The following is a 24,224-nucleotide window of genomic DNA, read 5'->3' on the forward strand; positions in this document are numbered from 1 at the left end:
ATATGATTAAATGTCACATCAATAAAATCTCCCTAGGTACTTTCCAAAGGCTCCTCCAAAAGCAGAGCAGAGAAAAGGTATATGGAAGGAGAAGAAGAGAAGGACAAAGAGGAGTCACATACCTCTGCACTGTGTATGGGATGATCCAATGCCAGAGATGTCCTTGTATCCAGCTTGGCAGAAGCACATGAACGAGCCAACGGTATTGTTACAAATACTATTAGTCCCGCAGGGTTTGGACTGCTCATTGCATTCATCTATATCTATAATAGACACAGATTTAACACCATTTACAAATGAACATTTACCACCAAGTTTTATTGTTTCACTACACTTTAACTACAGAACTAATGAAATCACTGAAATTATAGACTTGACACTGATATGGGACCTGTTATCCAGAATGCTCGGGACCTGGGATTTTCCACATAATGGATCTTTTTGTAATTTAGATCTTCATACCTTAAGGGGCAGATTTATCAAAGGTCGAGGTGAATTTTCAAATGAAAAAAAAATTGAATTTCGAGCTATTTTTTGTGTACTTCGACTAGGGAATCGTCCAAATTCGATTAGAATTTGAAAAAAATTTGAAAATTCAAATATCAAAATTTATCATGTACTGTTTCGTTAAAAATTAGACTTCGACCATTTGCCATCTAAAACCAGCCGATTTGATGTTTTAGCCAATGTGGGACCTCCTAGAACACATTTGGAGTCAATTTGTTGAAAATCAAAGGTTTTTTTTGGGAAAAACGACAAATCGAATTCAATCGATTGCGCTATTAATTCAAATACGGACCTATTTGATCAAAAACTGACCTATTCGACCAAAAAAACTTCAACTTAATTTCGTTTGGTCTTTTAAATTCAAATTTCGAAGTTTTTTCAATTCGAAATTCGACCCTTGATAAATATGGCCTTAAATCTATTAGAAATTATTTAAATATTAGATAAACCCAATAGGCTGGTTTTGCCTATTTTTATCTTAGTTTGGATCAAGTACAAGGTACTGGTTTTTTTATTACAGAGAAAAAGGAAATTATTTTTACACATTTGGATAATTTGGATAAAATGGAGTCTATGGAGTCTATTTCCAGATAATGGATCCCTTACCTGTATGCTTACTCTTCCTTTTATTCATTTTCCTATACTGTATATTTTGTGGGTTTATTTTTTTGCATACTGTATTTCATTAGTATCAAACATTAAAACAGGAGGCTAATCATTGTATTCTGCACTTGGCAGAAAGTACAGATATGGGATCATTATCCAGAAAGCTTCGATTACGGAAAGGCCGTCTCCTGTAGACTCCATTTTATCCAAAGAATACTTATTTTTAAAGATGATTTTCTTTTTCTCTGTAATAATAAAACAGTAGCTTGTTCCCAACTAAGATATAATTAATCCTTATTGGAAGCAAAACCAGCCTATTGGGTTTATTTCACGTTTACATGATTTTCTAGTAGAATTAAGGTATTACAGAAAGACCTGTTATCCAAAAAACCTCAGGTCCCGAGCACTCTGGATAACAGGTCCCCTACCAGCATACGGGGAGAAAATACGTGAAAACAGGGGCGTAACTACAGAGGAAGCAGACCCTGCGGCTGCAGGGGGGCCCAGGAGGTACAGGGGGCCCCATGAGGCTCTCATTGATGAGCAATTTGAACATATATTGGTAAAACAGGACAAACACTGGATATGTTGGGGGCCCTAAAATTAATTTGCTGTGGGGCCCAGCAACATCTAGTTACGCCACTGCGTGAAAACAGTTTAAGCAGGAATCACTCACCTTCACATTGTATTTGGGTGGATCCTCCTTGAAAGACGTCCCTGTATCCAGACTGGCAGGAGCAAATGAATGAGCCAAAAGTATTAGTACAATTACTGTTATTCCCACAGCGTTCGTCTTCTGCTCTGCATTCATCTATGTCTAAAAAGGATACAAAATTTGAATTTATATAATTTGCCAGTCTACAGTTTGCAATATATGTACATCTGCATTATACAAATGATTATGTCTGATGTTATATAATTGTCCATACCTCTGCATTATACTTACTGACACCAGAAATTAAAACTTTTTCACAAAAAGTGTCAACTAACAGACAAATATTAGTATTGCAGGGGAGATTGATCAGTGTATTCTGTGCAGGACAGAAAGATTATTAATAAAAAAATATAAGGAAGAGAGGAAGCAAGATTGAAATGTCCTTGATAGTTGTATCCAGCCTGGCACGAATATATGAATGTTGATCCCTGAACGCTGAAGGGTTAAAGGTAGGGTGGCTTTGATCAGACTAGGTAGGCAGGGATTATAGGGTTAATAGGAATTCCTAGGAAAGGGTAGAAAAGGTTAGTGTGGGGGTATATAAAGAGGTTACAGGGGTGGCCGCATCCATTTCTAGTTTCCAGTGTGGGGAGAAACATGGAAACACCAGAAGTGCTGACTCATATAGGGGGAATTGCTACGTTGACCAGGGTACAATGGCCCAAATTGGCTTTGCTCTTAGCTGGAAGGAATTTCGCAGGAGAAGTCCTGAGGCATTGGGAAAAAGTAGGTGGGTGGCAAGCAGGTCCGGACTGAGAATTAAGGTACACAGAGGCCCAACAGCCCCCCACCAGCCCACTAAATACTGACTTTCTATGGCACCTTATAGCAGTCCCTCTGGCATTTGCCAGAACCCACAGATTGCCAGTCCGGGCCTGGTGGCAAGTGATAAATGGACTATTGTAGTTGGACTTCCAGTGAATCTACCAGAGAGCAAATTTCTGTTTCAGGCACAGAGGTGCCACCACCTAATTACTTTTACTTTCCATTATGCACTTCTTAGATGACACCGCACCCTCACAATTCCCCTCCTTCTTCATTGTCTATAATTGTGTAGGCCAGGGGTGCCCAAAGGGAAGATCGGGATCTACCAGTAGACCTTTAGCTGGTGATCAGTAGATGTCAAGACAAGATGTCAATAAACAGCTTGTCAAAACCACCCTCCTGTTTCATGCTTTTCATTCATATACATTTTCTCATACATCTCATACATCAATATTTAAGTAATATTTTCCATAAGATTTTCCATGGAACAGAATGATAACAATACTTTTATTGATGTAGATCTTAATGGGACACTAAAAGTAGATCCCACATTAGTAAAGTATGGGCACTCCTGATGTAGGCTTTGTATGGGGTCTGCTGCATCATCATTTCCCCCCTCTGACCCATCTTTTGCCTTTAAATAGCAACCCGCGAGGTGCGGCGTGAGTGGGTCGGAGGTGGGGGGGCAGGGGAAGAGGACTGTTTGGTCTGGGGCCTCTCAGTTTTATTGGCAGGGGGGCCTGGCACTGGCAAGTTACCCTACTGCAGTTCCCACAACATGTAGGTTGCTCTTTCTATTCATCTATATCTATGATGGGTTTAACATTAAATTTCATATTATTTACAAGTCTATAATTTACAAATCATACACAGCTGCACAAATTATCATGCAGACAAATTAGTAATGTACTCTAAAGAACAGAATCAGCCTAATTTACCAATTACATACCTGTGAAATAGATTCTCCATCTTGACTGATAAATTTGCTTACATAGCACAATTTCTAATCAGGCTGCATCCACTCTTCATGCTGCTAGAAATATTTCTAGGTATATTTCTAGATATTCACCCTACATGTTTTTTGTTAACAAGCGGAAGTATGTTTTACTTTAAGGTGCCGTGTAGCATATGTCTGACAAGGCACGGAGAAGATATATGGGAAGAGTGTAAGTAAGTATAGATCAAGGCGGGATCACTCACCTTCACATTGTATCGGGGTGGAACCTTCTTGAGAGATGTTCCTGTATCCAGACTGGCAGGAGCATGTGAATGAGCCATCAGTATTAGTACAGTTACTGTTATTCCCACAAAGTGTGTGTTGCTCACTGCATTCATCTATGTCTAAAATAGATACAAAATTAGATTTCATATAATTTTCAAGGTTACAATTTATATTTACAGCTCCAATATACAAATCATTGTGTTTGCATCTATATTATATGCCATTAAATGTGCACATATAGTAGAACTAACACTTCTCAGGCCAGAAACTAGAAGCTGGGGGGGATGAATCATGATGGGGAAAAAATTACATTCCCCTCTTTATATTTCCATTAGACAAATATAATGGTAAATTTTAAATAATGAAGATAAGTATAATGCTTTTAAATACTATAACCCTAATTTGGTTACTGACTCTTTAAATAGCAATTAACCATTTGCAATCCAGGGCCCTGATTCCCTTTTGCGTATGAAAAGTACTGGGAACTAGGATTTACAGAGCAGTGCCTCCACCTAGGGAACACTGCAGAGCACACCTCAGGGGATTTCCACTAGGAAAAATAAAACACAAAGTTTCAGTAAAACAAATATAAACTTTATATAAAACTGTATGCAATAGTTGTAAATGCAAATTACACAATATCACTTTACTCTGGGAAACCTGTTTGGTCTATCAACCTCTGGCACAGTCTCTCAATGCCACAGTCCCACACTCTACACCAGGTGGATAAATGTAGAATTAATCCAGTCAGTTCAATGTCCCTTCCCCAAGAGCTCTTATGTCCCCAGGTAGCGCTACCTTCCCCAAGGTACCTTTCCCTTTCAAAGTAGTAGCTGCTCCCACATGGCAGGTACATGAGCAAGACCTGTCCTCACCCTGGGGAAACACACAGTAGCCTAAGTATCCACAGGCAGGAGATAGAAACTGGTTCTCCCTGAACTTTCTCAATGCAGAGCACAAAACAGCCCTTTCTAAGCTCTTCCTGGTTATTCCTTTCAAGCAGCACTGTCACTAGCTCTCTCTGCTGGCAGCTACCACAGGGGCTCCTTTATAAGCTCTGTGTGTAACCCTGTACATTTGGCTCCAAAGTCAGGCACTCCCAGGGATGCACTGGGGTGCCCAGCAAATCGGATGGCTCCTCAGCCTGTAACTGGGCTATATGATGTCACAGACAGAAAAACAGGGTAAGGACTTGACTGATCCCCCTACAATACTTTGGATGCAGTAGTTTTTACCATCTTCAATGGCAAAGGGAAAACATAATTATTATTTTAAATGTAATTCCCCTTCCACACACATGTTTATATTTTTGAAGCCCTTATTGTATCACTAGTCATAAAACTAATCATAAAACATACCCTTGTATGTACAAACTTAGGGACAGATTTATCGAAATATGAGATGACAGTTTACCAGAAAAAAACTCACACACTTTCTATTTATTCCTAGGGGATTTTTAGAAGTGTAGTTATCAAATGATGAAAATTAAATGAATCACCCATTGTTAAATGTTCTTCTAAAAATCACATAAAAATAAATAATAAGTAGGTGGAGTTTTCTTTGGTACAGGGTCAGACTAGGCCCGGAAACCATGCATAAATTTACTGCCTACTTATTACAATTTCAGAAAAAACTGTCTGCTCTTCATACTATTGCTACCTAGAAGTATTTCTCGGTATTTGCCTTACAATATTCTGTTGCTTCCTTCCAGAAGTCCTGTATCTGTGTGAGAAGTTTGGATCATTCAAAACTGCTCCCCTTTCCTTATTCTCCCAGATTGTTTTATTGGTGGTTTTATTTCATGTTCCTGCATACTGTATTTTATTAGTAGCTTGATTAATACAGTAGATTGTAAACAGAGCAAAGAGAAGTTATATGGGAATAGTGATGACCGAATCTGTCCTGTTTCGCTCCTCTGAAAAATTAGCGAAACGGTGAAATTTCTTTTTTACATGTGGCAATATTTTACACGAGTAACAATTTTTCTCCATCCAAATGCATCTTTGTTCTGGCAACTTTTTTTGTCTCTGCACCTTTTATGTCCAAACTCATTAAAGTAAATGCCAGTTTTTTCTTATGCCGAATTTTTAGTTTTGAATTGTTGCCCAGTTTCACGAAAATTTGACGTTGAAATGCGAAAAATTTGCTCATCACTATATGGGAAGAGTAAGAAAGAAAGGAAGAATCACTTACCTTTACACTGTACTTGGGTGGAACCTTCTTGAGAGACATTCCTGTATCCAGACTGGCAGGAGCAAATGAATGAGCCAAAAGTATTAGTACAATTACTGTTATCCCCACAGCGTGTAGGTTGCTCACTGCATTCATCTATATCTATGATGGATACAAAATTAGATTTCTTATAGTTTAGAAGGACCCAAATAGCAGTATAAGTACAGCTGCACAGAAAAAATTAGTATGCTTTTTGTATTTATATTTTTTGTACATACTTCTGCATTATACTTAAAGCCAAATGTACACATACAGCAGAAACCACATGCTAGAAGAGGTTTTAAAGGTTGTTTTTAATTTTTATTGTTTTATAACACATAAAACATAAAAACAAAACACATGCCGTTTGGTTTTGATTTTTGGTTGCAAAGTATTTAAACCAGTTATCGTTAAATAAGATTACATTCACTAGTTTAGCTTTTAAGGTTCAGGGCACACGCTAAGATTCTGGGAGATTAGTCACCCGGCGACAAATCTCCTCTTCTTCTGGCGACTAATCTCCCCTAACTGCCTCCCACTGGCTAGAATGTAAATCGCCGGTGGGATGGCACTTGGAGTGCTTCGTTTCCGAAGTCGCCCGAAGTTGCCTCACTTCGGAAAACGAATTGCTCCAAGTGTCATCCCGCCAGCGATTTACATTTTTCATGGAATCGGCGGAAAAGACCAACATGTTCAGATTATCGTATCACAGATCATATAATCTTCAAATTGCAAGTAGGACCTTTGCCATTGACTTCTACAGGACCTTGACAGGTTGAAGATGGAGTATTTCAAATGAGGGTCACTGACACCATCTGATAAACAAATGCTCTGTAAGGCTACAAATTTATTGTTATTGTTACTATTCATATTTTAGTATTTTATTAAAATCAGTGCCTGGTGGCTAGGGTAATTAGGCTCCTAGCAACCAGATTGCTGAAATTGCAAACTGGAGAATTTGCAAACTGGAGAGCTGCTGAATAAAATGCTAAATAGTTAAAACTGCAACTTGTCTCAGGTATCACTCTCTACATCATACTTGGATGATTTCTTGGACAGCACAATATCCAAGGCTATTGTGATACTATTTTATTGTATATCTTATGTTTCTGCATACTGTATATCATTAGTATCACTATTAAAGTGCATGTAAAGTCTAAAATAGAATACGGCTAGAAATGCTGTATTTTGTATACTAAATATAAACATGAACTTACTGCACCACAAGCCTAATCAAACAAATGATTTATGCTTTCAAAGTTGGCTACAGGGGGTCACCATCTTGTAACTTTGTTAAACATCTTTGCAAGACTAAGACTGTGCACATGCTCAGTGTGGTCTGGGCTGCTTAGGGATCGTCATAAACAAAGTTGCTTGAGTTCTGCATGGCTGGGAAGTAAGGCGGGGGCACCCCCTCCTGTTCATAAGTATGATTGTTTCCTTGCTCAGCAGTTAGGGACTGTCTGACAATTCCTATCCACAGCAGTAAATGAAGGGAGAATTTCACTGCATACAGTCAGGTTTCTTATAAAAACGGTAAACATTTTTTAATTAACGTATATTGGAGATATGTTTCTTTTTTATTAAAGAAAGTAAAAATGGGATTTGAATTTTTTGCCTTTACATGCCCTTTAAGGCAGGAGGCTGATCATTGCATTCTGCACAGGACAAAGAGAAGAGATATAAATGAAATAAGTCAAAATAGGGCCAGGAGGAATCACTTACCTTCACATTTCGTTTGGGTGGTTTCTCTTTGAGAGACGTTCCTGTATCCAGAGTGGCAGGAGCAAAAGAATGAGCCAGCTGTGTTAGTACAATTACTGTTTTTCCCACAGTGTGCGGCTTCCTCATTGCATTCATCTATGTCTATAATAAAAAAAGTAGATTTGAACTCATTTACAGTTGCACAATTGACATATTTGTGTGTGTTGTTACTTGATACATTTGCCAGTGGCAGCAATTTGAACTCATGTTGCGTTCACTAGCCAGGTATCCAGGTATGGTATCAATTAATCACAATCAAAGTGACAAGGCAAGGTTTAGACCTAAGGTGTGAGATGGACTAATTACATCTACTGTGGTGGTTTGCAGTGCCGGGCCAACCCGGGCAGGCGCCATAGGCAGCCTGGCCGGGCAAAGTGCCCAATATGCGAGTGCGCATGCTTGAAAAACGCCAGTGCGCATGCACAAAAAAGACAAGTGCGCATGCGCAAACAAAGATTCCAAACGTCAGCCAGAGCAGGGACTGGACTAGGGGGTAGGAGAGGCACAGAAGTTACGTGCCTGGCGCCCCTCCAGCTTTGCGCCCTAGGCACGTGCCTACTCTGCTTACCTCTAGTTCCGGCCCTGGTGGTTTGTTGTCTCCACAGATGTTTGGCTGATATACAGTAACTGCTCTTTCTGTCTCTCTTTTGAAAACTAATATGTAAAAGCATCTGTAATTACTTTTATGGCAAAATTATAGATAATATTGGTCCACAAAGAAGACTGGGACAAAGAACTCAGTAACTAATTAGACAATATTATAGCATGATAGAGACCTCTAGTGACCAAACAGAGGTAAAACTACAAATTCAAAAGATTCTTCTAAATCCATGCTTTTAATAAAAACATTTTTATTGCATCATATTAAAAATCACCAAAAAAAAAAAACCCACATGGAGCTTAATATAGATATCATGCAAAGATAATATTATGATAGGTGTAAAAAAAGATTAATTTCTGGTGTCAGTATATCTCTTTAAAGTGTAAAATAGAATAAGGCTAGAAATGCTGTATTTTGTATACTAAATATAAACATGAACTTACTGCACCACAAGCCTAATCAAACAAATGATTTATGCTTCCAAAGTTGGCTATAGGGGGTCACCATCTTGTAACTTTGTTATTCATCTTTGCAAGACTAAGACTGAGCACATGCTCAGTGTGGTCTGGGCTGCTTAGGGATCGTCATAAACAAAGCTGCTTGAGTTCTGCATGGCTGGGAAGTAAGGCGGGGGCTCCCCCTGCTGTTCATAAGTATGATTGTTTCCCTGCTCAGCAGTTAGGGACCATCTGACAATTCCTATCCACAACAGTAAATGAAGGGAGAATTTCACTGCATATAGTCAGGTATCTTATAAAAACGGTACACATTTTCTAATTAAAGTATATTGGAGATTTTTTCATTAAAGAAAGTAAAAATGGGATTTTATTTTTTTGCCCTTTAATTATCACGAAACAAATGGTGGCTCAAACCTAACTAAAACTGTGCTCATGGTAAGGAAAGGACCCTGATCTCTGTGATTCCTATAGGCCTAAATCGCTTATAAACACAGAAGCTAAATATTTGTCACAATACTAGCCACATGACTATTCCAAAGTAGCCTCCTCCATAATCCATATGGCTAATCCATCTTGCTAATGTCTGGTCCACATTACCTATTACTATAAGGGGCAGAATCAATCTATATAATATGTTTTCCCTGCCTAAATTGCTCTACAAGCGACATAATTCTCCTATATGGATCCCAGAGACTATTTTTTGAAAAGTGAACGCTGTCTTACTCCCCTTTCTTTGGGCCAACAAATCTCCACATATAGCTTGGACCTCCCTAGCAGCCCCGCTGGACAAAGGTGCTTTAGCTCTACCGCACTTACGCTTATACTTTCTAGCCAGCCAAATATACCAAATACACAAATGGTTCCATAGCGACATAGATGACCCTGGTCTCCTATTCCTGGCCACAAGGCTGGGCAATTAAGAATTTGTCACATAGACAATTAGCGGATTATAGCAGTTACCCACCACCAATAATTACCCCCTTCAGAGCCTGGAAGATAGCATGCTCATCGGGGCACAAACCGCCAATACTTTCCTCTCACCTACCACTCTGGAAAAACTCTAATCTGCCCCAATTGGAATCTTTGCAGAATTTTGCATACTGGCAACTGTTAGGCTTAAAATTTCTAGGGGATACCCTAGTGGACCAGACTTTTCCTTCATACCAGCAGTTAAAGACTAAATTGAACAAGCCAAACTTAGTATCTAGCTATAGAAAATCGGCCGACAACCTGGGGCTGAGTGCCCGAGATGCCAACAACCTGAGGCGTCTTTCCTACATCTAGCATGGCAATGCTAGATGTAGGCTAGGGGCAATGAGATACTTGGCAGACAATCTATTACTTCCACATTTATGTTCCCCTGAGGTCTGCTTACTTGGACTAGTGGAAGAACTGCTTCCCCTAAAATGGACCAGGTCGCTCATGAGAACAACCCTATATTATGCCAATAAAGAGGTAATTATGTGCTGGATGGGCAATTACTTTCCCACAGTGGCTCAATGGGTTAACTTAATTAACAAAGTTCTTCCATCTATTAGGGCTGTTACTGACAAGCGGTTGTAGCTGCGCTCCCCTGCGTTCCGTTTTTCTGCGTTCAGCCGCAGGGGAGCGCAGAAATAGATGCATTACATTTTTTCCAATGGGGCTGTACACAGGCGCGTGTAGACGCCGAACACAGGTTGAGACGCAACATGCTGCATTTTTCCTGCGTTCGGCGCCTACACGCGACTGTGTGAGTACAGCCCCATTGGAAAAAACGTAATGCGTCTATTCCTGTGCTCCCCTGCGGCTGAACGCAGAAAAACGGAACGCAGGGGAGCGCAGCTACAACCGCTCGTCAGTAACAGCCCTAAAGCTTATCTACTTAGCCAGAGGCTGCCCTGGAAAATTTGAAAAGATATGGGATCCATGGCTAGACATCAATCCACAAGGCTTATGCCAGCCAACAGACCAAATGGATACTAAGGCATAGTGAATTGGTTGCATGTAAGGTACTATGTATGATTGACCTTTGCTATTCCATGTTTTGATGATTATGTTGCTAAAAATTCTTTTTTGATTACCCAATTGTATTGGAGAAATGGAAAAACCAAGTGTTAACAGGTATTAATACATGTGAACCAAGCTGTTGTATATCCCTTACCCCCACCCTTGTAAATTCAAAAAAACCCAAAAAACTGTGCTCATGGTCTTCACACCCAAACCCAGCCCCTCCTCCTTTCACCATTACTATTGATGGCATGACCATTAACCCTGTTAATTTCTAATGGCCCTGTTAATGCCTAAGATAAGGAAGCAGGGCTGACCGGCACTTGAACAGGATCCACAAAACCAGAGATATTCAGTTAAAAAATTAATTCATTGGTTGAAAAATTTAAAAGTATAGCTTCATCTCCATCCACCCTACGCCATTCACACCCCTCAGGGTGCTTAGTCGTGGGCTCTTGTTAATGCCTACCTGGGGGTTATCATTGGCCAGTCACTCTACTTCTCTAACCATATTAATACCACTGTCAAAACCTGCTGATTTTTCCTCTGCAATATTGCCAAGATACACCCCTTTATTTAACAAGTAACAGCTAGAAACACTAATCCGTGCCCTTTTACTATCCTGTTTGGCAATCTCCTACTAACCGGTCTCCCAGACTCCCACCTCTCTCCCCTCAATCAATCTTAAACTCTGCTGCTAGCCTGTTCAACTCCAAATAAAACCTTTAGCATTACTGCCTATTAAGCAAATGATAGTATAAAAATTACTTTTTCTAACTTTCAAAGCACTTTTGTTCTCTGTTTCTCCCTTCATTTCTTCACTCTACAGGAAAACATGTTTGTTTTCAAAATCAGTTAATAGTGCTGATCCAACAAACTTCTGCACTGAAATCTGTTTTTCAAAAGAGCAAACTGATTTTCTTTATATTGAATTTTGAAATCTGACATGAGGCTAAACATGTCAGTTTCCCAGGTACCCTCAGTCATGTGACTTGTGCTTAGATTTACTATTGGATTGCAAGGTGGAGTTATATCTCGCTGCCCATCAGCAGAAAATAACACAACAGGTTTCAGTTCCCTATCAGGTCAGCCTCGCTGCTGATAGGTTCATATCCTACAGTACAGTGTGCTGAGTGCCACCGGCTCCGCTGCATAGCTAGAGAATTAATGGGGCAGGGCTAGCTGGGTTTTGGGGGAATTTTTCAATAAACCAAACACATATTTTTAAGTGCATTCCTTCTATAGTTATAGGAGTATAATGCACTGGCAGATTCTTTTTTTTATACAATGTGCCTCCTTTAAGTTTTTTCTCCAATATTTCTCATTCATTATTTGTGTGTCACGGCTGGCACCCGATACCAGAACAAATGCCAAGCACCCTGGTCTCGGCTCGGCTTCACCAGCTAGTGTGACCACCGTTGGGCTTCGGGAGGAGCCCTCAGCTTACTTGGGTGCCACCTGGACTTAACGAGGGGTGCAAGGCGAGATGTTCTAGCTGGCGAAGGGGCACGGCTGTTAGCAAAGTCTTTTTGAGCCGAAGGTCACGGTACAAAGGATTAGGCAGAAGGATGGTCAAACAGGCAGGGTCGAGGCAGGCGGATATCAAGAATCGTCAGGCAGGCAAGGGTCAAACCAGGTAATCAAACAGATGGGGTCAGGCAGAAAGAGTAGTCGAGATGCAGGCAAAGGTCAGGATACGGATGTCAGAATAGTCAGGAACAGGCAGGGATCAAACCGGAATAACAGATACAAGTATCACAGGAACAGACAGCACAAGGCTTCAGGAACCACCAGAATCAAAATTCTATCACGGTCACTGGCTGGGAGACAGAATGGGCCTTATAAATGTTCAAATTTCGCGCCAAACGGGCGTCAAAAACGTACTGGCACAAATGCGCCAGCACCTTTAAGAGGCGCGCAGGCGCGCCGCGCGCGCCCTAGAGTCCAAGATGGTGCCGGCGCCAGCGCCGACTCGTGGATCATGCGGCGGGTGTCCCCGCCGACGACGCGGTGGACGACCCCGCCGCACAACAGGCACAACAGGTACTGTTACATTGTGTTCATATTATGCAAAACGTTTTATCATTTGTTTTTGTTTTTTCATGCTTCTGCATACTGTATTTCATTAGTATCCCTAGAGGTTGTATTTTGTACAGGGTATAGACAAGGTACAATATAATGGGAAAAGAGTAAGCAAGAGAAAGGACAGGAGGAATCACTTACCTTCACATTGTATCACGGTGGATCCTCCTTTAGAGATGTTCCTGTATCCAGATTGGCAGGAGCAAATGAATGAGCCAACTGTATTAGTACAATTACTGTTATTCCCGCAGGGTGTGGGTTGCTCGCTGCATTCATCTATGTCTATAATTGTAAGAAAATTTAGATTTCATACAATGTACAATTACACAGTCAGTGGATATTTATTAATCGATATGCATTATTTTGTGCATAAGACTCAGGTGTATCTTTTCTTCCAAGTGTCTGGTAGTTCTAATGATCAAGGTGTTAAATAAGCCTATAGATCTGCTTCATTTCCCTAATTCTTCCATCTTATATATTTATTGGTTTGCCTCATGGTTCTGCCTACTGTATATCATTAATATTCAGGGTCGGACTGGCTGACGGGACACCGGGTAAAAAGCCACGGCCCCCAGCCCTTGTTGGTCCTGACTACCCAGACCCGCACCAATCTGTGGCCCACGCTGCCACCTGATCTCGCCCCTCCCCAGCTCTGATTGGAACTGCAACTACAGGACAGGTACGTGCGGTGTCCAGAGGGGGTTGCGGTAGGGCAGGGGTCCTGTAGGGGGGTTGTGGCAGACACCCTGGCCTCCGACCCTCCAGTCCGAAGCTGTTAGTTTCCCCAACAAAACAAGCTGGTTATTGTATTGTGCACAGGTCTGTCAGGAGGTATACAGTATGGGAAGTGACTGAGCAGGAATATGGCAAGCAGGAAAATCACTCACCTTTGCACTGTGATTGGGCAGTTCCAGAAATGTCCTTATATCCAGACTGGCAGGAGCACATGAATGAGCCATCAGTATTAGTACAATTACTGTTATTCCCACAGAGAGTGGGTTGCTCACTGCATTCATCTACATCTAAAATACATACACAATTAGATGTCATATCATTTACAAGTACACACATTAGAATAAACGTGCATTGTACAAATGAGTATATTTGTTGCATTAATATTATTGAATGTATGTATGTATAACTAAGTAAACCGGGAGAAAACTAATCACATAATAAATATACACAGAGCTCATATCAGGACAAAGAGCTTAAGTGCTATGTGGTTCGAGACATAGTGGGTAGGAGGTTCCTGCCCCGTAGAGCTTACAGTCTTAGTGGATGAGAGGGTAACAAACAGGCACAAGGTAAGGCATAGTCGGTAGGCACAGGACTAGTCTAATGTTCTAGTGCTCCAAAAGGTAAACTCCATTTTTATTATGTTTGGTAGCCGAGGATGAGTAGAGTATAACAGTGCTTTATTAGCAGACTCATGCAGCCATTACACAACAGTAAATTCTAACTCCATCACTCTTAAGCAGTATTGATAGTACTATGTATACACAGTATAACTAATGTGACACCTGCAGGCCATTTGTATAAACATCACAGTTTGTTTCTAGAAGAGTTTGAGAGAGGATTCCTTACGGAGGAATTCAGAGATGGAATTCCAGAGTGAAGGAGGAGCAAGATAGAAGGGTTTAAAAACGAGAGTTGGCAGTGTATATGGATGGTGTGAAGAGAATGTGGCTCTGAGAGGAGCTGAGAAGATGACCAGGAACGTACAGTGAGACAAGAGAAGGAATGTAGTGAGGAGCTGAGTAGTGAAGGGCTATGAATGTTAGTAGAAGGAGTTGATATGCTATCCTTTGCTTAACAGGTAGCCACGCTAGGGATTTTAGTTGGGGTTTAGCAGGTTCCCTTTTAGGGCTTTAGCACACAGGCAGATTCATGGAGATTTAGTCGCCTGGCGACTAATTGCCTCTTCTTCAGGGCGACAATCTCCCCGAACTGCCTTCCCCATGCCTTCTGCCTGCTAAAATGAAAAATCGCCTGCGGCAATGCACTCGCGGTGCTTCGATTTCTGAGGTCGCCCGAAGTTGCCTCACAAGGAAGCTTCGGACGACTTTGGCCGACTAAATCTCCCCGAATCTGCCATGTACTATAACGCTTAGGAGAGAGCAGAAGGATCCTGGTAGCAGAGTTCAAGACTGATTGGAGGGGAGAGAGATAGCAGTCAGGAAGGCTGGTTAGGCGGAGATTGCAACTATCTAAACGGGATAATATAAGGGCATGGATTAGTGTTTTGGCTGTTGTTTGTGAAAGAAACAGGTGTATCTTGGCTGTATTGGAAGAAACTACAGGTTTTGGGAGTATTATTAATATGATTAGAGAAGGAGTCAAAGATGACCCCCAAGTAGCATGCTGAGTTAACCCGGTTAATGGTCATGCAATCAATAGCTGTTCATTCTGAGACTGCGCGGAACATACACTACCAATCAGGTCTGGACTGAGAATCAAAATAGGCCCTGGCATTTTACGTATCCAAAGGCCCCAACATACCACAAAGAGGCCCAAACAGCTCCCCACCAGCCCACTAAATAGTGAGTGTCTTTGGCATCTTACAGCAGCCCCTCTGGCATTTGCCAGAACCCACAGCCAATCGGGCCTGCTCCCAACAGGAATTCAAGATGCTCTTCTTCGTAAATCAGGGTAGATGCTAATTTTTTGCATTTAGAGGCTCCTTGTAATTCATTTTCCTATAGTTATGTATTTAATGACTTTAGGCAGTTGAACACTTTCATTTCCTATGAGGAAGGTGTTAGTGCTCAGAGCAGGTCACTAGCTGAACCCATTATTCTACCCATCTATAACCCATTATTAGGGATGAAACGAATCCAGGATTCGGCCAAAATTTGACCTATTTCAGCAAATCCAAGTGACTGGTTGAACCGAATCCAAATATAAAAAATCCTGTGACTGTCACTATTTCAAGCCTCCTATGCACCCTTGGGTATCGCCGCTACATAAAAATGTAAACTTAAAAGTTTATAAATACATACCTCACTAAATATATATTTATATATCATAATCCTTACTGAGTGAGGAAGTCTTTATGTCATAGAAACCAGTGAGTCTTTAAGAGAGAACAAATTCCTGTTTCAGGCACAGATATGGGGCCACTTTTACTTTAATTACTTTGACTTTCCATTCTGCACTTCTTAGATGTCACTGCACCCTCACATTTCCCTCCCTCTTCATTGTCTATAACTGTGTTGGAGGGGAATTGTGGAAGCACTCAAGGCTAAATCAAAATATATTCAAATATAATGGAAGTGCTACTTACAATGCACTTCCCTGGGCCCCTGTCTCATAAATAATTCAAAATAAATGCAAGTGCATGTTTTTACAAAACAGGGGTTTTTAGTTACCAAAGTTATGATCATAAAATTGAAAAAGCCACCATACCACGTCAAACCTCCCTTAAAAGCCGCATACTGGCGGGGGAGGATAGATCCTTTTCACTGAAACCAAGGTTCAACAGACACTGATTACACTGAATGCTACTATGCAGTAAGACTTTTTATACTATGGCCGAAAGGCAAACAAGTTAGGGACCGCCATATGGGGTTTACCTTGACGTGGTATGGTGGCTTTTCAACTTTATGATCATAACTTTGTAACTAAAAACCCCTGTTTTGTAAACTTACTTTTGAGACAGGGGCCCAGGGAATGTGCATTAAAACTAGCACTTCCATTATACTTAAATATACTATTACTTAGCCTTTAGAGTGCTTCCACACCCCTATTTTTATACATTCTATAACTGTGTTGGCTTTGTCTGGGCAGGGGCATCAGGTCCCCTATTCTGGCACATAAGAATTTAGGATGATGCTAAGCTTGATTTAATAACAGTTTCACAAAATGGCACTCCCTGCGAGCTGTGATTGTGGACTGAAGGAAACAAGATTTAAATAAATTATATAATATAAGTAAAGTTTATTTTGCTTGACAAACAGAATAGAAAAAAAAAATTGGAATTATTTTTTTGGGTTACAGGTCCCCTCTAAAGCAACTAGAACGTCTCTGTCTTGGAAAGGTCTAGTAAAAACTGCACAACAGGATCATGCAAGTTCCGTTAGTGTTCAGAATGTGGGGGTTCCCAATCCTTTTTCAGGTGTTTTAAAGGAAAACTAAAGCTTAGCTGAAGATGTAGGCTAGAAATGTTGTACATTTTGTTTTGCCCTTTAGCAGTAAAGATCTTTGTCTCCAAAGATGCCCCAGTAGCTCCCCATCTTCTTTTCTGCTGATTCACTGAACATGATCTGTGCTGCTGTCACTTACTGAGCTTAGGGACCCTCTCACAATATACAGTACACATAGAATAGAAATGTCACAATATAAGGCTGATTAGTAATTAATACAGATAATTACTACATGGCAACACAGAAACCAGTGCAATTAGCATCAGAATTTAATAATCAGCAAACCTGTAGCATCAGCTTATATTACAGGGGAAGCTCATTTTCTGCTGGATAATTAGTGACGACCCCTAAGCTTAGCTTCTCAACAGCCAATCAGAGCCCACTGAGCATGTGAGTGTCACAGACACTTTCCAAGATGGTGACCCCCTGTGACAAGTTTGAAGTCCTGGATCATTGCTGCTATTGACAAGCTGAAACGTAAGGCTGGTGCAATAAGTTCAGTATATAAAGTATTTTTAGCCATATTAATTTTTAGGGTTTAGTTCTCCTTTAAGAAAGGAAGAACCAAGAAGGGACAGAGCAATGGCTAGACAACTGCTATAGAGAAATGTTCTGATTTGCTGCAGGTAAGATTCCATAAAGGTTGTATTATTGCCTTTCAGTCGCCAGGGGGTTCTGATAGTCTTTCAGTAACCTACTATGAGTTAGGGAGTAGCCAGATATAGTTAGGGATAAGCTGGGGAATGAGTATCTATACATGAGCTCCTGGCCCGGTATGCAGGCAGGTGCACACATGAGAAATGATGTTGGTGCTGGGTTGTGACGTCAGTTTCTACTGCAAATTTTGAAAATAAAAGCTCAGTTTTTGAACCCTGTTTTTTTTTACTTTATTTTAGATCAAGGGGGAATCACTCACCTTCACATTGTATCCTGGTGGAATCTTCTTGAGAGATGTTCCTGTATCCAGACAGGCAGGAGCATATGAATGAGCCATTAGTATTAGTACAATTACTGTTATTCCCACAAAGTCTGTGTTGCTCACTGCATTCATCTATGTCTAAAAAAGACACAAAATTAGGTTTTATATAATTTTCAAGGCTACAATTTATATATACAGTTTCATTATACAAATCATTTATATTTTTCCCATGAAACTTAAAGGGATACTGTCATGGGAAAACATGTTTTTTTCATAATGCATCAGTTAATATTGCTGCTCCAGCAGAATTCTGCACTGAAATCCATTTTTTAAAACAGCAAACAGATTTTTTTTATATCTAATTTTGAAATCTGACATGGAGCTAGACATATTGTCAGTTTCCCAGGTGCCCCCAGTTATGTGACTTATACGCTGATAAACTTCAGTCACTCTGCAAGTTGGAGTGATTCACCCTCCTCCCTCTCCCTCCCCAGCAGCCCACCAGCAGAACAATGGGAAGGTAACCAGGTAACAGCTCCCTGTTAGATCTAAGAACAGCACTCAATAGTAAAAATCCAAGTCCCACTGTGACACAGAATCCTGACACAGAACCCTGCAAAGAACTCTCTCCTTGGTCCTATCATATTAAGACCTTGTCGGCATCCACGTAGTAGAGGGCTCCTCCTAAAGTGAAAGGCGGCTGTTATAGGCAGAAGAGTGAGCTGTGACCCACTTTGGGGTTTGTTCTGGGTTTGGGATACCGAACTTAACATTGTGCTAAAAACTAGAAGCAAGGGGATGGCTCATGACGGTAAAAAATATACATTCCCCTCTTTATATTTCCATTAGACAAATACAATGGTCAATTTTAAATAATGATGATAATATATTATACCAGTTAGCACCATGGAACAATCCTCTTCCGGCGTCTTCAAATTTCCCGGGGCAAACGCTTGCGCAGTTTTTAGTTAAAATTCGGCTTTTCTTTCTAATGCGTATGCTCAGCGCACAAAGGAAAAAGGAAGACAGAAGAAGATCACTCCGTGGTGCTCACTGGTATAGTCCCGGCCCGGTGCAATTTTCTGCTGATAGGAGCACCGGCCCGGGGTTTCAGGTAAGTCAATACAATCACTTGGGGTGCTTAACATTTGGCACCCCCAAGTGTTTGATGCCTTTCCTTCTCCTTTAACTTAAAGGTGAACAACCCATTTAATTTCTAATGGCCCGTTAATTTCTGCCTGGGGGTTATCTTTGACCAGTCCCTCTAATCATATTAATGGCACTGCCAAAACCTGCAATATTGCTAAGATACACCCCATTTTACTATCCTGTTTAGACAGTTGCAATCTCCTACCAACCGGTCTCCGGGTCCTCCTGCTCTCTCCTAAGAGGGAGTCTGTTCAATTAAAACCTTTAGCATTACTGCCTATTAAAGGACCAGTAACGTCAAAAATTTTTACAAAAAAATTCGTTAGAGTACAACAAAAAAAAAACACCAACACAAATTAAAATTTAAAATAGCAAAGCCTTTATTAAGAAATAACTTACAGAAACTCCACTTCCTGTCCTCTTCAGAAACGGCGAAAGGGCGACCATCCATCTGCAGCGCTCGATTTCTCCTCCTGGCTATACACTGACAGCGTGTCCTCTGCCCGATCGCCTTCTCCAGCTCTTCTTCATCCAGCAGCAGCATGAAGGCGATGTCTTCCGCTCCTCCGCTCCAGGAATGCAGCCCTGACTGCCGACCCTGTGCCCACTCCGTCACTGTCAAGGCAGCTGAAACAAAGCAGCCGCAAAAGAATGCGTCCAACACTGAGCCGGCAACCCCAGGAGGACGAGCTTCTTTTGGTGAGCCGTGCTGCTCCCCGCCTGCAGCTGCTGCTGCTCCCTCTGTCAAACTGCTGTTTGGCTGCTGAATGTTGAATCGTGAACCGGTAGGATTTTGTGGGGGACAGCCTTTCGCCCTGGAGCAGTGCAGACGCAGCCTCCTAATACACTCAATGCGGACCTGCCGGGGTTGTATGATTTACTTTTATTTACTCCTCCTGCCGGCTCAGTGTTGGACGCATTCTTTTGCGGCTGCTTTGTTTCAGCTGCCTTGACAGTGACGAAGTGGGCACAGGGTCGGCAGTCAGGGCTGCATTCCTGGAGCGGAGGAGCGGGAGACATCGCCTTCATGCTGCTGCTGGATGAAGAAGAGCTGGAGAACGCGATCGGGCAGAGGACACGCTGTCAGTGTATAGCCAGGAGGAGAAATCAAGCGCTGCAGATGGATGGTCGCCCTTTCGCCGTTTCTGAAGAGGACAGGAAGTGGAGTTTCTGTAAGTTATTTCTTAATAAAGGCTTTGCTATTTTAAATTTTAATTTGTGTTGTTGTTTTTTTTCGTTGTATTCTAACGAATTTTTTTGTAAAAATTTTTGACGTTACTGGTCCTTTAAGCAAATGGTAGCATACAAATTAGTTTATCTAACTTTCAAAGCCCTTAACTCAGCTGTATCTCCCTACATTTCTTCACTTGTTTCACTGTACATTTCTGCCCATCTCCTCAGAGCTACTGCCTTTTTATACCATCCACACCCACTGCCACCTCTCAGCTTGAAGGGATTCTGTCACAGGAAAACATGTTTGTTTTCAAAATCAGTTAATAGTGCTGCTCCAACAGACTTCTGAGGTGATATCTGTTTTTCAAAAGAGCAAACAGATCTTTTTTTATATTTAATGTTGAAATCTGACGTGGGGCTAAACATGTCAGTTTCCCAGGTGCCCTCAGTCATGTGACTTGTGCTTGGATAAATGTCAGTCACTCCTAACTTCTGCACTGCAAGTTGGAGTTATATCTTGCCCCCCCAGCAGCCTACCAACAGAAAAGGACAGAGTAGGCTTCAGTTCCCTATCAGGTCAGCCTAGCCGCTGATTGGTTCCTGTCCTACAGTGCAGTGTAAGAAGAGTATAATGCGCTAGCAGATTTTTTTTTTTTCTACAATATGTCTCCTTTTAGTTTTTCTCCAAGTATTCTTCCTGCATTATTTGTGTTCATATGATGCAAAGTATTTTATGATTTATGTTTTTTTTTCATGCTTCTGCATGCTGTAATTCATTAGTATCCCTAGAAGGTATATTTTGTACAAGGCATAGACATGTAACAGCGCCACTTTTTGCTAGTGCATCACCTGTTACTAGATGTTAGTGTAAAGCCTTTATTGCCCCAAATACAGGCTCACTAGCCCTCTCTAACTTTCACTCCTGGAGCAAACTCACTTGCCCCTACTATCTGCTAACTAGCCCTGACGGAACCAACTTCCTCAAAGGGTCTGGAAACTTCGGTCTGCTGCTGCTTCTTTAATGTTACAGGCACAGGAACAGGCACTGCCTTCTATAGGCTCCCATGTAGGCTTAGCAAACCTGCAAAATGCTAATTATTTACACTATAAAAATTAATTCTTTATGTTTACCACTTCACAGACAAGGTATAGGGGAAAAGAGTAATCAAGAGAAAGAACAGGAGGAATCACTCACCTTCACATTGTATTAGGGTGGATTCTCCATGAGAGATGTTCCTGTATCCAGATTGGCAGGAGCAAATGAACGAGCCAACTGTATTAGTACAATTACTGTTATTCCCGCAGGGTGTGGGTTGCTCGCTGCATTCATCTATGTCTATAATTGTTAGAAAATTAGATTTCATACAATGTGCAAAGTACACAGTCAGTGGATATTCATTAACTGATATTCATTATTTTGTGCATAAGATCTTTCCTTCCAAGTGTCTGGTAGTTCTAATGATACAATGTGTTGAGTAAGCCTATAGATCTGCTTCATTTTCTAAATTTTTCCATCTTAAAAATGTATTGGTTTGCCTCATGGTTCTGCCTACTGGATCTCATTAATATTCAGGGTCAGACTGGCTGACGGGACACCGAGTTAAAAACCTTATGGACCCTGGCCCTGGTTGGCCCCGCCGACCCAGACCTGCACCAGTCTGTGGCCCACGCTGCCCCTTGATCTTGCCCCCCGGCACTGGGGCAAGTTTACTTACCTCCGAAGTTGTGCCAGCGTTGGCTTCCCGCACTTTGCTGCACTTTGCCGCACTTTGCCGCACTTTGCCAGGCGTAGATTCGCCAGGGCTGCGCAAATTCACGAAGATCCAAAGTTGCGCACAAGTTACCGATCGTTTGCGAAGTTGCGCTAATGATATTATGGTCAGCGGTTCGAAGTTACGTTAGCGATGGCAAATTTGCATACGGCGTACAGTTAAAGTAGAATGGGCGTACAGTATATGCAGCAGCAAATACATTACACTACACAAGGCCAGGGAACCTTAATAAATGTGTTCCAATGCCCTAGACATGTGCCCACATTATAGTTTAGGTGCCATATGTTATCAAATGTAGGGGGGAAGGAGGGTACCCTAAAAAAAATGTTTGAGCTTTTTCAGCCTATCACCCTAGAAAAAGTAAAAGACGCCAGCGTTATTTTGGGACTTAGAAAAAAATTTCAACTTTTTTTGGACCAATCCCTATCTACTATATTGCACTTTGCCTGCTCTGCGTTGGCGAAGTAAAGTCTGGTGATAGAGGTAACATTCACGAAAATCCTCAACTTAGTGAATTAGCGTAGTTACGTCCCTTCGACAGAGCGCAACTTCGCCTGGCATAAGGGTGCAAAGTAGCGCGAATTTACGCTAGCACCCATTAGTAAATCGCCCTTTAGTAAATTTGCCACACTGATTGGAGCTGCAACTAAAGGACAGGTCCGTGAGGGGGTTGCAGCTGGGGCAGGTGGCTTTTAGGGGGGTTGCGGTGCAGTAGAGGCAGGGGGGCTCAGGGGTTGCCCCTGTGGCGGAAGCCCTGGTGGACCTCTGACCCTCCAGTCCGACGCTGTTAGTTTTCCCAGTTAAACAAAACAAGCTGATTATTGTACTGTGTACAGGGCTGTCAGGAGGTATTTGGGAAGTGACTGAGCAGGAATATGGCAAGTGGGAATCACTCACCTTTGCACTGTGATTGGGCAGTTCCAGTTTCAGTGTCCTTATATCCAGATTGGCAGGAGCACATGAATGAGCCAATCGTATTAGTACAATTTCTGTTATCCCCACAGCGTGTGGGTCGCTTGATGCATTCATCTACATCTAAAATACATCTAAAATTAGATTTAATCTAATTTACAAGTACACACATTACAATAAATGTGCATTGTACAGGTTTGGGATCCGTTATCCAGAAACCTGTTATCCAGAAAGCTCTGAATTACAGAATGGCCATCTCGCATAGACTCCATTTTATCCAAATTTTTAAAAATGATTTCCTTTTTCTCTGTAATAATAAATAATACATTTTACTTGATCCCAACTATGATATAATTAATCCTTATAGGGAGCTATGTTGGGTTTATTTCATGCTTTTATAGAAGAATTGAGGAATGAAGATCCAGATTGCAGAGTATCCAGATTATCTGGAAAAACCCAGGTCCCAGGCATTTTAGATAACAGGTCCCATACCTTTTTAAAAGATAACATTTACGAGCCTCAAAAAAACTAGTTTGCAAACTTTTCTCCATTTCACTGAATTCACTCATCACTATTTGTTGCATGAATATTATTGTTCATATTGTTTTTGAGACTGCCTGGAACATATGCTCTCTTCTCTTGCTCTTCTCTTTCTCTTTCCTATAGTTATGTATTTAATGACAGGCAGTTGAACTCTTTTATTTCTTATGGAGTAGGTGTTAGTGCTCAGTGCCGCTCAGTAGCAGTGTTGAACTCATTATTCTACCCATCTATAACCCATTATTAGGGATGCACCGAATCCAGGATTCGGCCAAGATTTGGCCTTTTTCAGCAAGTTTTGGCCAAACCAAGTGCCTGGCTGAACTGATTCCAACTCTAAAAAAATCACATGACTTTTCGTCACAGAAACAATAAAGTCAAAATGGTTTTAGCTCCGCACATGGTTCTCTTTCCCCTGTTTCCCTAATTTACATATACTAATTAGCTTTTTGATTCGGTTCAGTATTTGACAAAGGATTCGGGATTCATTCGAATGCCAGAATAATGGATTTGGTGCATCCCTACACATCTATTTTTTTGTATTTATCATTATATTGAACCCTGTTTGTTCAGTTTATGTTAAAGGGGACCCGTCACCCAAACAAAATTATCCAAATCCTATTTTATCATGTTAGTCAAGCAAAATGAACTTTAATTACACTATATAAATTATTTGAATCGTGTTTCCTTCAGTCTG

At 41.2% G+C, this 24,224-nt stretch overlaps 1 protein-coding gene across 1 annotated transcript in view; it reads right to left on the bottom strand.

Moving 5' to 3' along the window:
- LOC108710357 (adhesion G protein-coupled receptor E1) overlaps window positions 1–23,106 on the bottom strand; it is a 41,550-nt gene extending 18,444 nt beyond the window's left edge. The window contains exons 1-10 of the mRNA XM_041587190.1: window positions 22,973–23,106; window positions 21,499–21,639; window positions 17,979–18,119; window positions 13,808–13,942; window positions 13,062–13,202; window positions 7,752–7,892; window positions 6,009–6,149; window positions 3,794–3,934; window positions 1,790–1,930; window positions 123–263 (exon numbers count right to left, since the gene is read on the bottom strand). Coding sequence (XP_041443124.1) covers window positions 123–263; window positions 1,790–1,930; window positions 3,794–3,934; window positions 6,009–6,149; window positions 7,752–7,892; window positions 13,062–13,202; window positions 13,808–13,942; window positions 17,979–18,119; window positions 21,499–21,639; window positions 22,973–23,036 — 1,327 coding nt within the window. The 5' untranslated portion in view covers window positions 23,037–23,106. The remainder of the gene's footprint in view (window positions 1–122; window positions 264–1,789; window positions 1,931–3,793; window positions 3,935–6,008; window positions 6,150–7,751; window positions 7,893–13,061; window positions 13,203–13,807; window positions 13,943–17,978; window positions 18,120–21,498; window positions 21,640–22,972) is intronic.
- Between the last annotated feature and the right edge of the window lie 1,118 nt (window positions 23,107–24,224).

The sequence above is a fragment of the Xenopus laevis genome, chromosome 3L (genome assembly GCF_017654675.1).
Source record: "Xenopus laevis strain J_2021 chromosome 3L, Xenopus_laevis_v10.1, whole genome shotgun sequence".
NCBI lineage: Eukaryota > Metazoa > Chordata > Amphibia > Anura > Pipidae > Xenopus > Xenopus laevis.